At 44.5% G+C, this 14,680-nt stretch overlaps 1 protein-coding gene across 1 annotated transcript in view; it reads right to left on the bottom strand.

The window, feature by feature from the left end:
• Positions 1-3,808: 3,808 nt before the first annotated feature.
• Positions 3,809-14,680, bottom strand: part of MMP17 (matrix metallopeptidase 17) — a 177,947-nt gene continuing 167,075 nt past the window's right edge. Inside the window, exon 10 of the mRNA XM_044290098.1 lies at positions 3,809-5,369. Coding sequence (XP_044146033.1) covers positions 5,053-5,369 — 317 coding nt within the window. The 3' untranslated portion in view covers positions 3,809-5,052. The remainder of the gene's footprint in view (positions 5,370-14,680) is intronic.

Below are 14,680 nucleotides of genomic sequence, written 5' to 3' on the forward strand. Positions count from 1 at the left end.
GAGGACTAAAGGAAAGGAGTGTGCAGTATGCAAGAAAAAAACTTGCTCCCTCCTAAATCTAAAGTCTTGGAAACTATGAAAGTGTTTAAAAAACGCCTCCCTGCCTCTGCAATGGACAAACAGAGTTGGTCCAAGACATTATGTTTGGGGACTTGGGGCATAAGCGTCCTAGGATCTTCCCATTAAATGATAATATTAAATATCTAATTCAAAAAGATTGGAAGTAGCCTGATGAAAAAAAATGTACCCCTAGAAGTGTAAAGAGGAAATATCCCTTTGATGAGGGTGAATCCTCCAGTTGGGATAGGCCTCTAAAATTAGACACAAATTCGGAAACAAATGTGGCATTTAGAGAAGACATTTTTTCTTTATTAAAAAAGGAAGTTTTAGTCCCAGTTGCAGACTCAGAAAAAGGCAGAGGGTTTTACTTGTCCCTGTTTCTAGTCCCCAAACCAGACAGCTCTTTTCGGATAATTATAAACTTGAGAGAATTAAATCAGTACCTCAAATACAAAAAGTTCAAAATGGAATCCATTCAGTCTACAGTAAAACACCTATTCAAAGACTGTGTAATGGCTACCACAGATATAAAGGACGCTTATTATTATGTTTCAATTCATGCTGATTTTCTAAAATTTCTCAGGGTTGCAGTGTCCTTAGAAGGTCAAATAATTAATCTACAATACAGAGCTCTTCTTTTTGGCATATCTCAAGCACCCAGACTTTTCACAAAGTTTATGGAGGAGGTGACGGCCCACATAAGAGAAAAATAAATTTTAATTATTCACTATTTAGACTATCTCTTGGTGGTAGCAGAATCAGTAAATCTTCTATCTTCTTGTTTTCTAGAAGTGATAAAAATTCTTCAAAGGCTCGGTTGGCAGTTAAATTGGGAAAAGTCAAATCTGGTCCTCTCTCAGAACTGTGTCTTCCTGGGATTAATCCTGGACTTGTTACAACAGCGATGTATCCTCCCTCTTCACAAGATATCTCGGCTAGGGTAGGACTTTCAGCCTCAAAGAGACAAACCATCAGGGCATGTCTGTCTTAGACAGTATGACCTCAAGAATCCCAGCTGTCGGTTGGTCCCATTTTCATTTCAGGATGCTTCAGTGGCAAATCCTGAAGGAATGGAAGGGTTTGTTGTCCCCTCTGGATGCACCTCTTCCCCTCACTCCTCAGGTATTACAGTCTCTAACCTGGTGGCAGGATCCTGCAAATTTATCTCAGGGGGTTTCCGTGGGATCTACAAGAGCAGATAACGATTACCACCGATGCCAGTCCTACCGGGTGGGGGGCGTTTTGTCAATGGGGAGTTCTGCAGGGAGTCTGGAGTCTAGGGGAGAGTCAGGATTCACAAGAGAATTAAGAGCTGTTTTTCTAGCCCTGAAGGGGTTTCTACCCAAGCTTCCAGGAAAAGGGGTAAAAATCTTTTCGGACAATACTACTACAGTATCCTACCTGAACAGGCAGGGAGGTACCAAATCAGAAGAGCTAATGGCCTTAACAGTGGAAATCTTTTCTCTAATTATTCTACTTGTTCCCTTTATCAAGGTGGTGCACCTAAAAGGATCAGAAAACAAGGTGTCAGACCAAAAAACACCTAGACCAAGGAGAGTGGTGTCTGAATCAAGAGGTCTTTGTCCAGCTTTGGGGTCATCCCCGGGTAGATTTGTTTGCTACCAGACAGAACAGCAAATTTCCCTAAACCCAAAGGATCTTCCTTTAGGGCTAGACACTTTTCTCTCTTTTGTGGCCAGATCAAGTTCTGTACGCTTTTCCTCTGCTAAAACTACTCGCGAGAGTGTTACAGAAGTTGAGGCAGGAAAGAGGACCTGGTTCACTTGGCTGAGAAAGTTGTCCCTGACAGACCCCTGGATACTTCCGTTAAGAAGGGACCTTTTGTTTCATAAGCTGATATTTCATCCGGAAGTGAAAAGCTTTCATCTAGCAGCTTGGTTTTTGAGAGGGAGATCTTAAAACATAGGGGCTTGTCAGATGAGGTTATTTCGACCCGTTTATCCTGCAGGAAAACAGTAACCTAATAATATAACTGTTTTTCTTGTCTGCAAAGCGTGGACAAGAATAGGACATGTTATATTTTTTTTGCGGGGCCACGGAACGGAGCAACAGATACGAACAGCACACGGAGTGCTGTCCGCATCTTTTGCGGCCCCATTGAAGTGAATGTGTCCGCCTATGAGCCGCCAAAACTGCGGTTCGGATGTGGACCAAAACAATGGCTGCGTGCATGAGGCCTAAGTCTAGAGTTCTGGATTTTCTACAAGAAGGCTTAAATAAAAAGCTTAAGACCTAGCACACCTAAGGTCCAAGTTTCTGCCTTTTCTGACTCCCCTATTGCGAATCATCCCTGGATTAGGCCGTTCTCTAGGGCCGTTAGTAGGATTGAAACCTTAAACAAATCTTCAGTTCCCCCGTGGGATCTAAATTTAGTCTTGTCTAGGATGATTGAGCCTCCTTTCGAACACTTAGAGGATCTGTCTGTTAGAATATCCTTGAAAACAGCTTTCCTTATTGCTATTAGTTCAGCAAAGAGAGTTGGAGAGATTTCTGCTTTCTCGGCATCTCCTCCCTATACTAATATTTTGGAGGATAGAGTTATCATTAGACCAGATCCTTTGTTCCTTATGTCAACCCCTGAAGAATGAGAAAGAAAGGAGGCTCCATTGCCTAGACGTCAGGAGGTGCCTCTCTGAATATTTGAAAATTACAAGCCAGTGAAGAAAATCTTTTAGGCAGTTTGTGCAATTTGGAGGTAGGAGTAAGGATGATAAAATTTCTTCCAGAACATTAGCCAGATGGATTGTGGGCACTATTTTCTTAGCCTATTCTGCTGCGGGTGAGTCTCCACCTTCGGGGTTTGGGGCTAACTTAACCAGATCCATCTCTACCACCTGGGCGGAAAGAGCTGATGCAACCCACCATATTTTTTGAGGTTTTTCTTTGTAAAAAAAAATAAAATCATTTAATAATTAAAAATAATAATAGAATTATTAGAATTTTACAGGACGAGTTCTCGCAAATTAACTGGTGCTATAGGGGCAAGATCCCTCCTTTAAAGCACTCCACAGGGGTTTCCTGTCCTGGATGGAGGTGGTCTCTCTCTCAAGGGTGCTGTTATGAGCTCATTAAAAAATGATTACCGGTAAGTATAATCCTGAATTTTTTTACACTGTTGCAGCAAAGTTTTGGTCCACAGCCAACTATACATTAGACTCCTATTCACACTAGCATTCTTGGCTACATAAGGCTATGTTAAGTTGTTCTTGATTTGTGGTGTGGTGCATCATATGTGAATGGGGGTATGAAAACCCTCTGCATGTCTAGCATGTTCGTTATGTTGCAGATTTTTACCATGGATTTAACCCCTTCAATGCACAGAAGTGAAATTCACATTAAATTCACAAGAAACTCCAGAGGTGACACATTTTGACTACTACGTCTGGATCCAGATCTGTCTATGTAATACACAACAGGAAGAGTTTTTATGTTGTTAAGGTAGCAAGCGCCAGCTTGCCTATTGTATGGTGGCCTCCGGATTCTCCTCCGATGGCAAATGTTGGATTTCAGCTGCCTGATCTTTTGTTCTTGGTGAGATAAGCGGCAGCCATAGAAGTCTGGCAGCTCTTTCTTCCCCTGTTCCTACACGTACTTGCTCAGCCTAGTCGAGTCGGCATTTGCATGAGGGGATCAGCAGTGATGGCAGCTATCTTCATACTTCATTTGTAGTGGAAACATAATACAATCATTATCTCGTTCACGGTGTAAACAAGATGTGCCTCTTTATTGTACAACTGCTTGTCAGAAAATAAAAGAAGCAGAATTACAGAATTCACTTGTGGCAGTGCTCAATTACTGGGTCTTTTCAGAAGCCCTGCTAGCAAAACAGCAAGAAGTGAAAAAAGTGGCTCCTTCACACTATGCTCATCTTCAGAGACATTTTTTTAATCATTGTACTTAATCATTTTGGGCTGAAAAGCTTTTTTTAATTTGGTCTTTCTTAAAAATGTTCAGCCAGCTTCGATATACAAGGGTTAGAATGTCTGTTTGGAAGCTATGATTCTCTGTTTTCTTTGAATCCTGTCAGTTGACTGCTCATGGGGTCTGATCTCCAGACCCCATAAACACTCATTATAGCTCAATTTTATGAGTTTATGAGTAGATCGCGCTACAAGTGACCTTACTGGATTCAAAGAAAACAGAAAATCACAACTTGCAAACAGATTGATTTTTAACCCTTCTCAGAAACGGCTGCACATTTTTAAGAATACCGATTGAAAAAAAAAAGATTTTTAGCTGAAGATAAGCAAAATACAATAATAAAAAAAAATGCCCCTGAAGGTGTACATAGCCTTTTGAGGGGGAAACTATCACTATTCCTAAAACGTGTTAGTGCTACTTTACTTTTCATGTGAAGGTGATCCATTCATACAGACTGCAGATGCCACTGTTGCTATTGTGATCGACGAGGAGCGCTTATTCAGCAAAGAACTGGATTCAGCAATAGCAGCTGTGATGCTTGCAGGCACTGAAGATGACGGCACCCACCAGAAACGTTAACATTAGTGGCCAAAAACGAAACCATACATCTTTAATGATATCTCATTATTTTTAAATAACATATTAAAAATATATATATGAATATATTTGGATGATAGTTTCCCTTTAAGTCTTGCACAGCACAATTGATGCAGGAACATAATGTAAGCGACACCAGCTCTGCTCATTCCTTCAGACAGAATTTGCAGAACTTATGTCCTGATATATTCTTCTTTCACCCAGGCACCAAAACCAGCTCCATTGCCCAGCTTTTTGCTGGTTCTTTTATACTCCATACTTTCCACTAATTTGAGCACCCCATTACAGAGCACCTAAAACGTTCATTTCTCATGGAGAATTTGGTATTTGTCACTTCCACGCTTCTCGGAATGTTTAACCTGTAGTGCGGCGTTGTACTGTGAGGGTCTCAATGACTGACCTTCCCCTCCCCAAGTCCTTTTACGCAATGGTAGAATCCATTAGATAGGCGCATCATAAGAACGAGATCAAGGCTGCTGTGAAGACGTGTACCAGGACCCATGAAATGTCAGTAGATAAGCTGGTACAGTGAGACTCTGCTGAAGATGTACAAGAACAGACCTCGTACCCGTTCTCTGACCTGTTCTCATCTTGCTGGCCCTGGCTGGAATGGGCACCAGTCCGAATGGTTTCTGAACTTGGTCCGTCTGACTGCATATCACTGCATATTAGCCAGTCCCTTGCAATGGATTGTGGGTAGCCTTGCTCTGCCTCCATCTTATTGTCGAGGACTTTCCAGTACTCTTTTCCTTTGAAGAAATATATTGCACCTAAGGAATGAAACAAGGGTGTTAGCTATATTCCTTCTATTACATGCCAGAAGGGTAACAAGTTGTGCAGTTACAGTTATGTATACTTCAAAAGCATATTTCCATAGCTTTAATGTCTGTTTAGCTTTTTATTATGCTTACAGCCCCTAAATCTTCTCACTCGTCACTTTAACATAGTTCAGTATCAAGAGTCGCACACTTAGAATGCTAGCAATTGCAATAGGGATTTTTATCAAATCATGTCAGCAGGCAATGCAAAATGTACTTCAATGGAGCATTAGTGAAAATCAAAAGGAGAGAACTGACAATTCTAACAAAATGGAGCCTTTATACGCTTTGTGCTGGCTTTCATAGCAGTATATAATGTCTAGTCACACAACGCTTTGAACGTTTTATACAATGTCAGGAATCTTCTGTCTTCACAGACTGCTTAGGGAATAAATTCATAGTGGGGACATTTTTTTTTTATAATTAGGGATGAGTGAATCGACTTCGGATGAAACATCCGAAGTCGATTTGCATAATACTTTGTATGAATACTGTATGGAGCAAGCGCTCCGTACAGTATTAGAATGTATTGGCCCGTATGAGCCGAAGTTATTACTTCGTGAAGTCCAGCGAGACTTCGCATAACTTCATAAATCAATTTCTACCGTAAAAAAACATTTCCTGAATTCGGGTTCGGGTCCAAGGTACCACTTGGAACCGAACCCGAGTTCGGGAAATGTTTTTTTTTTACAGTAATAACTTCGGCTCATCGGAGCCAATACATTCTAATACTGTACGGCGCTCCTGCTCCAGTTCACCAAGCACAGTGCTGTACATTGTACAGCATATGCTGCATTCAGGCCTGGGGCCTCCATTAGACTCCAGGCTGCCATATGTAGACATCTGCACCCCACAATTAAATTTGCAAGGTGTTGATGGGAAACAGAGGAAGCTCCATCCCTCTAAACCACTTAGATGCCACGGTTGCTATTCACCATGTCATCTAAGGCAGTGTTCCTCAACTCCAGTCCTCAGGGCCCACCTGCCGGTCATGTTTTCAGGGTTTCCTTAGTATTGAGCAGATGATATAATTAGGATCAATGCATCAGGACTTACCACTGGTATACATTCTGTGGGATATTCTCAAATCCTGACCGGCAGGTGGGCACTGAGGACTGAAGTTGAGGAACACTAATCTAAGGGGTTAAATGGTCCAGATTGGCGCTTAAGCCATTCCAGGCCCTTAGAGCAGGAGCCCAGCTATCAAGTCAGATCTGTTCCATCCGCTGTCTGTTTTGTATCATCTCGGGACACTTAGCTCTCCAGGATCGCCGTCTTCTCAGCTTAGATGGTTGGCACACCTCAAGAAGCCACTCCAACACTGCAGATTTGGGTGCAAACTGACCACAACCAGCTTTATTGTCACTTTTACAGGCATCAAAACATAACCCATAAACATAAATCCTCGGCCATCTGGCGAATGACTACATAGTAGTTTCCCTCTATATTAGGATCTGGGTCTACCACCCAAAACACAACTCAGTGCTTACCCCACACCGGGTCAGAGGGTCCTGGCTCCCACAGGCCTTGCTCAGCCTGCTCCTTCCCCAGACTGGGGGACCTGATTAAGGAGCCCAGTCCACATTAAGGGTCCATTCACATGTCTGCAAAAGTTTTGCGGTCCGCAAATTGCGGATCCACAAAGCACATTCTACATTTTGCAGACCGCAAATGGCCGGCACTGTGATAGAAATGCCTTTTCTTGTCTGTGGCTATGGACAAGAATAGGACATGTTCTATTTTTTTGGGGGGCCATGGAACGGAAGTGTGGACAGCACACGGTGTGCTGTCCGCATCTTTTAATAGTATGAAACAGGATGCGGACCCATTTTGCGGACATGTGAATGGACCCTTACCTGAGCTCCTCAGCTGGCTGCTAATTATCTTCATTACCAGCCTGGCTGGTGCAGACCCTATTTTCCTTTCTTGTTCTCAACCAGCTTTCTCTGGGTAAGATACACCATTTTAATGGCTCTCATATGGCCCTCTGGCTGCTCCACCGCCACAGCTTATACCAGGAATGTGATGATAATATATAAGTGTGCATGTGTTTTTTGAAAATTTTATGAAAAAAATGCTTTAGTAGTTTTTTTTTTTTTAAACTTTTTTTAATCAATGAACTTAGGGGCTCATTTATTAAACAGAAATATGCCTATATTAGGTGTATTTCTGGCACAGATTGCGGCGCAAAGGTAATCTGTGAATTTTCCCCACTCACGCCAGGTCTAAAAAAGTGGGCAAAAAGTGTTTTGGCTTTCCGTTTGTGAGATCCGTTCAGGGCTCTCAAAAGCAGTCCAAAACTGATAAGTTTTGCCCTAATGCATTCTGAGGATCCGCTCAGAATGCATCAGTTTGCCTCCGTTCAGTCACCATTCCGCTCTGGAGGCGGACACCAAAATGCTGCTTGCAGTGTTTTGCTGTCCGCCTGATGAAGCAGAGCCAAACGGATCCGTCCTGACACACAATGTAAGGCTACTTTCACACTTGCGGCAGGACGGATCCGACAGGCTGTTCACCCTGTCGGATCCGTCCTTCCGCTATTTCGCCGTGCCGCCGCTCCGTCCCCATTGACTATAATGGGGACGGGGGCGGAGCTTCGGCGCAGCAGTGCATGCCGAAAGGCCACCGGATTAAAAGTCCTGCATGTACGACTTTTTAGCCCGGGGGCCTCTCACCGCAAACTGCCGTCCTGTGCCGGAGCAGAAGGACGGATCCGACACGGTGAACAGCCTGTCGGATCCGTCCTGCCGCAAGTGTGAAAGTAGCCTTAGTCATTGGGGATGGATCCATTTTCTCTGACACAATAGAAAACAGATCCGTCCCCCATTGACTTTCAATGGTTGTTCAAGACGGATCTGTCATGACTATAGAAGACATAATACAACCGGATCCGTTCATGACGGATGGATGCGGTTGTATTATTGTAACGGGAGCGTTTTTGCAGATCCATGATGGATCCGCAAAAAAACGCTAGTGTGAAAGTAGCCTTAGGCTGTGCCTAATACATCTTTCAATAGAGTTAAAACATAACTGTGCAGGCAACTCATTTATATTCCACTGTTATAGGCCTCATGCACACGACCGTTGTGTGCATCCGTGGCCGTTGTGCCGTTTCCCGTTTTTTTTCGCGGACCCATTGACTTTCAATGGGTCCGTGGAAAAATCGGAAAATGCACCGTTTTGCAGCCGAGGCCGTGATCCGTGTATCCTGTCCGTCCAAAAAATATGACCTGTCCTATTTTTTTGACGGACAACGGTTCACGGACCCATTCAAGTCAATGGGTCCGTGAAAGAACACGGATGCACACAAGATTGGCATCCGTGTCCGTGATCCGTGGCCGTAGGTTGCTTTCATACAGACGGATCCGAAGATCCGTCTGCATAAAAGCTTTTTCAGATCTAAGTTTTCACTCCGTGAAAACTCATATCCGACAGTATATTCTAACACAGAGGTGTTCCCATGGTGATGGGGACGCTTCTAGTTAGAATACACTACAAACTGTGTACAAGACTGCCCCCTGCTGCCTGGCAGCACCCGATCTCTTACAGGGGGCCGTGATCAGCACAATTAACTCCAATCAGATGGTATAAAAGAACTCCAGACTTTACATTGAAAGTCAATGGGGACGGATCCGTTTGAAATGGCACCATATTGTGTCAACGTCAAACGGATCCGTCCCCATTGACTTGCATTGTAATTCAGGACGGATCCGTTTGGACACCAAAACGACCAGGCGGACACCAAAACAACTTTTTTTTCATGTCCGTGGATCCTCCAAAAATCAAGGAAGACCCACGGACGAAAAAACGGTCACGGATCACGGACCTACGGACCCGTTTTTGCGGACCGTGAAAATAAACTGTCGTGTGCATGAGGCCATATGCTGAGCTTTTCTTCTTGTGTCAGGCAGTTATGTGCCCGACTGCGCCTTATTATTGTAGCTAGATCAAAGAGGCCATTTGTAGCCACTGTGGATCTCTGCTTTTGTCATAGGGTCTCCAATTCTTCATAGAAATGCATAGCCCTAAATTTTTCTCCCCATCCTACTTCTCTCCAATGTCTGTCTGGCTCAACATGTTAGGTTTTATGCAGAATTGAATGCATTTTCATGTGGTTTGTGTATAAATAGCTCATCAAGCAGAACCTTCGCTATAGAGGTAGAACACGTCACTGCTACGAGAGGGGAGCTGCACTAAACTCTGTAGCGCCAGCAATCTGTGCACACCAGCATCTCCCTTCTTCTGGCAGGCATGGCCACCAGATTACTCACGGTTTGGTGCCTGAATTGTTGGTCCATGTGTAACACCCCAGAGTTGTGTTACGAAACTCTTTTACCCCGCTACAACCTGTTACGGGCATTCACATTGTCATCTAATGTAATTGCACATAACATCCTCACAAATGTGCATTGAAATCCTTGTTAAATGTATATTTTTGTGATTTCCATGTTTACCAGCAGGTGGCAGCAATGTTCTGGCAGGGACTTAAGCCAGTTTAGTGTTTCTAGACTGGAATAGTTCATTCCAGTTTAGCTCCCCCCTCTGTGATCAAAGTGGCTGCGCCCACATCCTGCCTCATGGGGAGGGAAGGAAGTTAAGTTAGTGTGCCAGTCGCCCCAGCTAGGGGAAGGCTGTGTTTGTAGGAGCTCCCAGATATTGGGATCCAAAGCCAGGATCTTGTCTCGGCTGAGACATTGATCATCATGCCCAGTCTGAGCTTTGCAGCTCAGCTGGACAAAACAAAGCAGAAAGTTGTAGACCACTCCAGTTCCAGGAAGAACCATACCCTGTGAAGATAACTGTGAGTAGAGACTAGAGACCCCAGGAGAAGCCATATTCCTCCTCAGCTAGTCAGTCCCCAAGACAGCAGAAGATAGAAAGCGCAGAAGCCAAATTCCTGCTACAGTTTAGAGCAACAAGCAGATGTCCTTTTCCTGCCAACCATTGCCAATACCTGCTGGGACCTCAGACTAATGCTGTACCTTGCTTGGATGAAAGTTACCATCAGTAAAGACAAGTTTGAACTTCATCCAAAGTCTGGATCTCAATTTCTGCTACAAATCCCTCTATTACTCCTACTACTATCACTACACTCAATTTATTGCAAGTGAGCCAGGATCCAGGAGTCAAGTCGTACCCAGGTAGGAGACACCGTTGACACTATTACCACTACCACACAGAGATATTACACCACTTTGGCATTCCTAACCTGGTACGTGAGTTACAACATCCTAAAGGGCCCTGCGTTAGTACCCTGCGCATGCTGCAATTGGCTTCACGAACTGAACTATAGACTATTATACCCATATCCTGACCCACTGCATAATTTGGCATCCGTGTAACCGTACAACGGTCCGGCTCATTGCACATGCTCTCCAGTATCTTCCTGTTCCTTTAAAGGGCATCTTTTAGAAGATTTATACCCATGAAACTGGCTGACTTGTTGACAGACGCACGTGTGTGAGCTCCTCTCTGCACTATCCTGTAGATCAGTCTATTTCACGGCTACCCTGGCCACACCATAGTCAAAATTGGCAAAGACAGAGCCAAAGACAAACTGGACCAGATGAGGCACAACTGGGGTCCCTCAGACATGGAGAAACACTTCCACAAGAAAGCCACGGCGCTCCCAGACGGGCCCAACAAGATGGTGCCGGATGAATATGCAGAGTGGGAGGCACTTCCAGGCTTCGATGCTGACAATCTTCTAGAGGCCAGCCCAGCTATACCCTCCAACAACCCAGCTCCAGTCTACTGCTAATTCTCAAGCACTCGCTTCAGTTATGCAGGAATTCACTGAAATTAAGAGTGACATAAAGCATATTGGGCACAAGGTGAATAATCAGGCTGCCATCCTCTCCTATAATCTGGCTCTGGGAGACAACTGCATGGCTCAGATGGACTCTCTTAATGTGGCCTTCGCCCTGATCAAAGATCAAGAGAATAGTAGCAGACATAAAAATATTTTGATGCCAGGTGTCCCTGAGTCCATATCCCACGAGTGCTTATCTACCACAGCCAGCGCCACATTTGCTGATCTTCTGGGTGAGGAGCGGGCTTCGGGGATCACAGTTGAACGTATTTATAGGTCCCTAAACCCGAAGCCCAAGGAGGGTGAGCCACCGAGGGACGTAGTATATGGACTTCTTAGTTATCTAGACACCACAGCACTCCTCAAAGATGCCAGGGAGAAGACAGAGGTGCGCTTTGAAGTTGAAAAAATTCTCCTATTCCAGGGCTTGGCACCATCAACAAACGCTGGGTGCTGCGCCCCTTGACGGATCACCTTAAATCCAGTCAGATTGCTTTCAAGTGGTGGTTTCCCTTTGGACTCACCTTTGTCACAAATGGTAAACGGTGCACCGTCCATACGGATGGCGAGCTCCCTACAGCATGGATCATTGTTGTGGATCCCTCCTATAAAAATTCCCTCTTGGATGCCAGTGGCGACACTCAACACACCATTACCAGAACTACCAGAACCTGGCCCTTGGGTGAAAGTCGAGCAGAAGAAAAAACAAGCTCCAAGACCCAGGACACTGGATAGCTAAGTATTGCACAGTTTCTGCCAAATGGAGGGAATTACATGCCTGGGCTTAGTGCTTACACCTACATGTGAGCAGGAGAGTCCCCACCAGAGAACTCTAGTGTGCTCTTTCTCCATGCTGATGATCGCCTACTGGGGACACTTTCAAACGGTGACACTCTAGGTTTAGAATTTACACTTTGGCTCCCGGTGCCTGTTTTATTTCTTTGAACATTCTTTGCTGATGTTTTGCTGTTCCTATGTTCACCGCACTCGTGCCCCCCGCCTGAGGCCTTACCCTTTGGTGCATAATACTCCACCGGCCTCATAGTGTGGTAATATCAGGGGTGCCATTGATATTGCTTGAAATATTCTTTTGTTTCTGCAGGTTGTGTGGCTACATTTTAGGACGCACATCAACATCTAGTTTTCCCCTCTCCTGGAGATGGGAAGCCTATGGCTATCTCCCGATGCAGGGAACTCTCCTTACGCTGCTGTACATCATACTGTCTACATACTCAGATGAAGAGTTTTGTTTATTTTTGTTTCTAGTTCTGACTTATCTACATTGTTTTATGTGTAACCCCCATCCCTCCCCGAGTGGCAAACATTACTCTAGCTTTGGGCAAAGTGGAGTACTTACTTTATTATGATGGCTTCTATTAAGTGTATTACATTCAATGTTCGGGGCTTAAGCACCTCACAGAAGAGGTCTCAAATAATTTGCCTCCAGAATAAGGAATGAGCTGACATCTGTTTCGTCCAGGAGACACACTTCAAAGTAGACCGCGTGCCTTCATTGCCTCGCTCTTACTTTCAGTCATAGTATCACAGCCCTTATGTAAAGGCATCTCACAGGGTGGGGATTCCTGTCGCCAAGCATATACCTTTTACGCATATGCTCACCCAGGCAGACCCCGAAGGTCGTTATATTTTTGTGAAGGGGAAAATAGGAGGAGATTTGGCCAGTCTGTTCCAGCAATAGAGGCCAACAACAATTGATTAATTTGCCAAAGCCATCAGGTTGGTAGGAGGGGACCTCAATGTGGCACTGTCCCCTACCCTGGATACATCTGGAGGCTCCTTGGTTCATTCACAAGCTTCCCTGGGGTGCATTAACAAAACACCCTCCAACTCTTGCTTAGTGGCTGCTTGGCGGCTGCTTAACTCGACCTCGCGGGACTCTACTTTCTTTTCCATTCCAAATAACTTTTCAGAGATTTGATTATGTTTTTATATCTGACAGGCACATAGAAATGCTTCAACATGTAACTATTGAACCTATTACAGTGTCTGATCATGTTCCTGTCTAGGCCTCAGTGAACTTTGCCAATCTACCATCCAGGCAACGGATGTGGCGACTAAATTAAACACTGTTAGATAGAAAGGCTGATCTAAAGTCTCTCCAACAGAGATGCGGCTGTTCTTTCAGGAAAACACCCCTGCAGACACAGCAACTGTGTGGGGAGTCCATAAGGCAGTGATGAGGGGTGAGCTTATCGCTCTAGGATGTAAGATCAAAAAGGAGAGACAAAATAGCAGATAGCAACTAAAGAATCTCTGCAAATGGAAAAAACCTTTACATGCCCATGCGAAGTTTCTGCAGCTGAAACGGGAGCTGACGGACCATCTTAATGTGTGCCATGCAAAAGCATACCAATATTCTAAATACCGTTTCTATGCCCACGGGGATAAAGGCACCAAACTTATGTCCAAGCTCATAAAACAAAGGCGAGATTCCACCTATATTGCTTCTATTAAGCAAAAAAAGTGGAAAACTAGTCTGAAAGACAAAAGATATAGCTTATGCATTCCAAGAGTTCTACCAAGACCTGTACAACCTGGGGAGCTATCCGGACCGGACTCTTGTTCAATTATGGAAGACTTTCTGCGCAAAGTACAATTACCCTGCCTATCCACAGAGGATGCAGAGACCCTACTCAAACCAATTACGGAAGTGGAGGTTGGGAAGATTATTAAATCGATGCTGTTGGGGAGGAGTCCTGGTCCAGATGGCTTCCCTGTGGGATATTATAAAAAGTTTTTGCCCATTCTGTTACCTCAGCTTACCGACTGCTGCAGATCCCTCTTTTCTGGTTCACACCTTCACAAAAAATCCCTTGAAGCCATAATTACCATTCTGCCTAAAGAGAGGAATGATACACAACACTGCGGAGCTACAGACCTATCTTACTCCTAACTGTTGATGTGAAAGTTTAGGCAAAGCTGTTGGCCAAGAGGCTCAGTACCTTTCTCCCTAAACTCATACACCCTGATCAGGCAGGCTTTGTCCCAGGTAGAGAAGGGAATCACAACTCCTGCAGGCTTATTACAGCCATTCAAGTAGCCAAGAAGACATGTCAACCACTGGTGCTCCTAGGAATAGATGCAGAGAAGGCCTTCAACAGGGTTAATTGGCATTTCCTGCAGAAGACGTTGTTGCGTTTTGGTATACCAGAAAGATTCCTCCAGGCAATCATGACTTTATATGGTGACCCAAGTGGAAAGGTTAAAGTTAATAGGACTCTCTCCCCCTCTTTCCCAATTAGGAATGGTACGAGGCAGGGGTGTCCCCTTTCTCCCACTCTCTTCTTGTGATGGAGACTCTTCTCCAGGCCATTAGAGACCATCCCTGTATTTAAGGTATTCAGGTAGCGGACAATAAGACTTATTACACTAATGCAGCCTTTGCTGATGACTTGTTCATCATGGTCAACAATACTGTTGAGGCCTTCCC

This window comes from Bufo gargarizans, chromosome 1, assembly GCF_014858855.1.
Source record: "Bufo gargarizans isolate SCDJY-AF-19 chromosome 1, ASM1485885v1, whole genome shotgun sequence".
Classification (NCBI taxonomy): domain Eukaryota; kingdom Metazoa; phylum Chordata; class Amphibia; order Anura; family Bufonidae; genus Bufo; species Bufo gargarizans.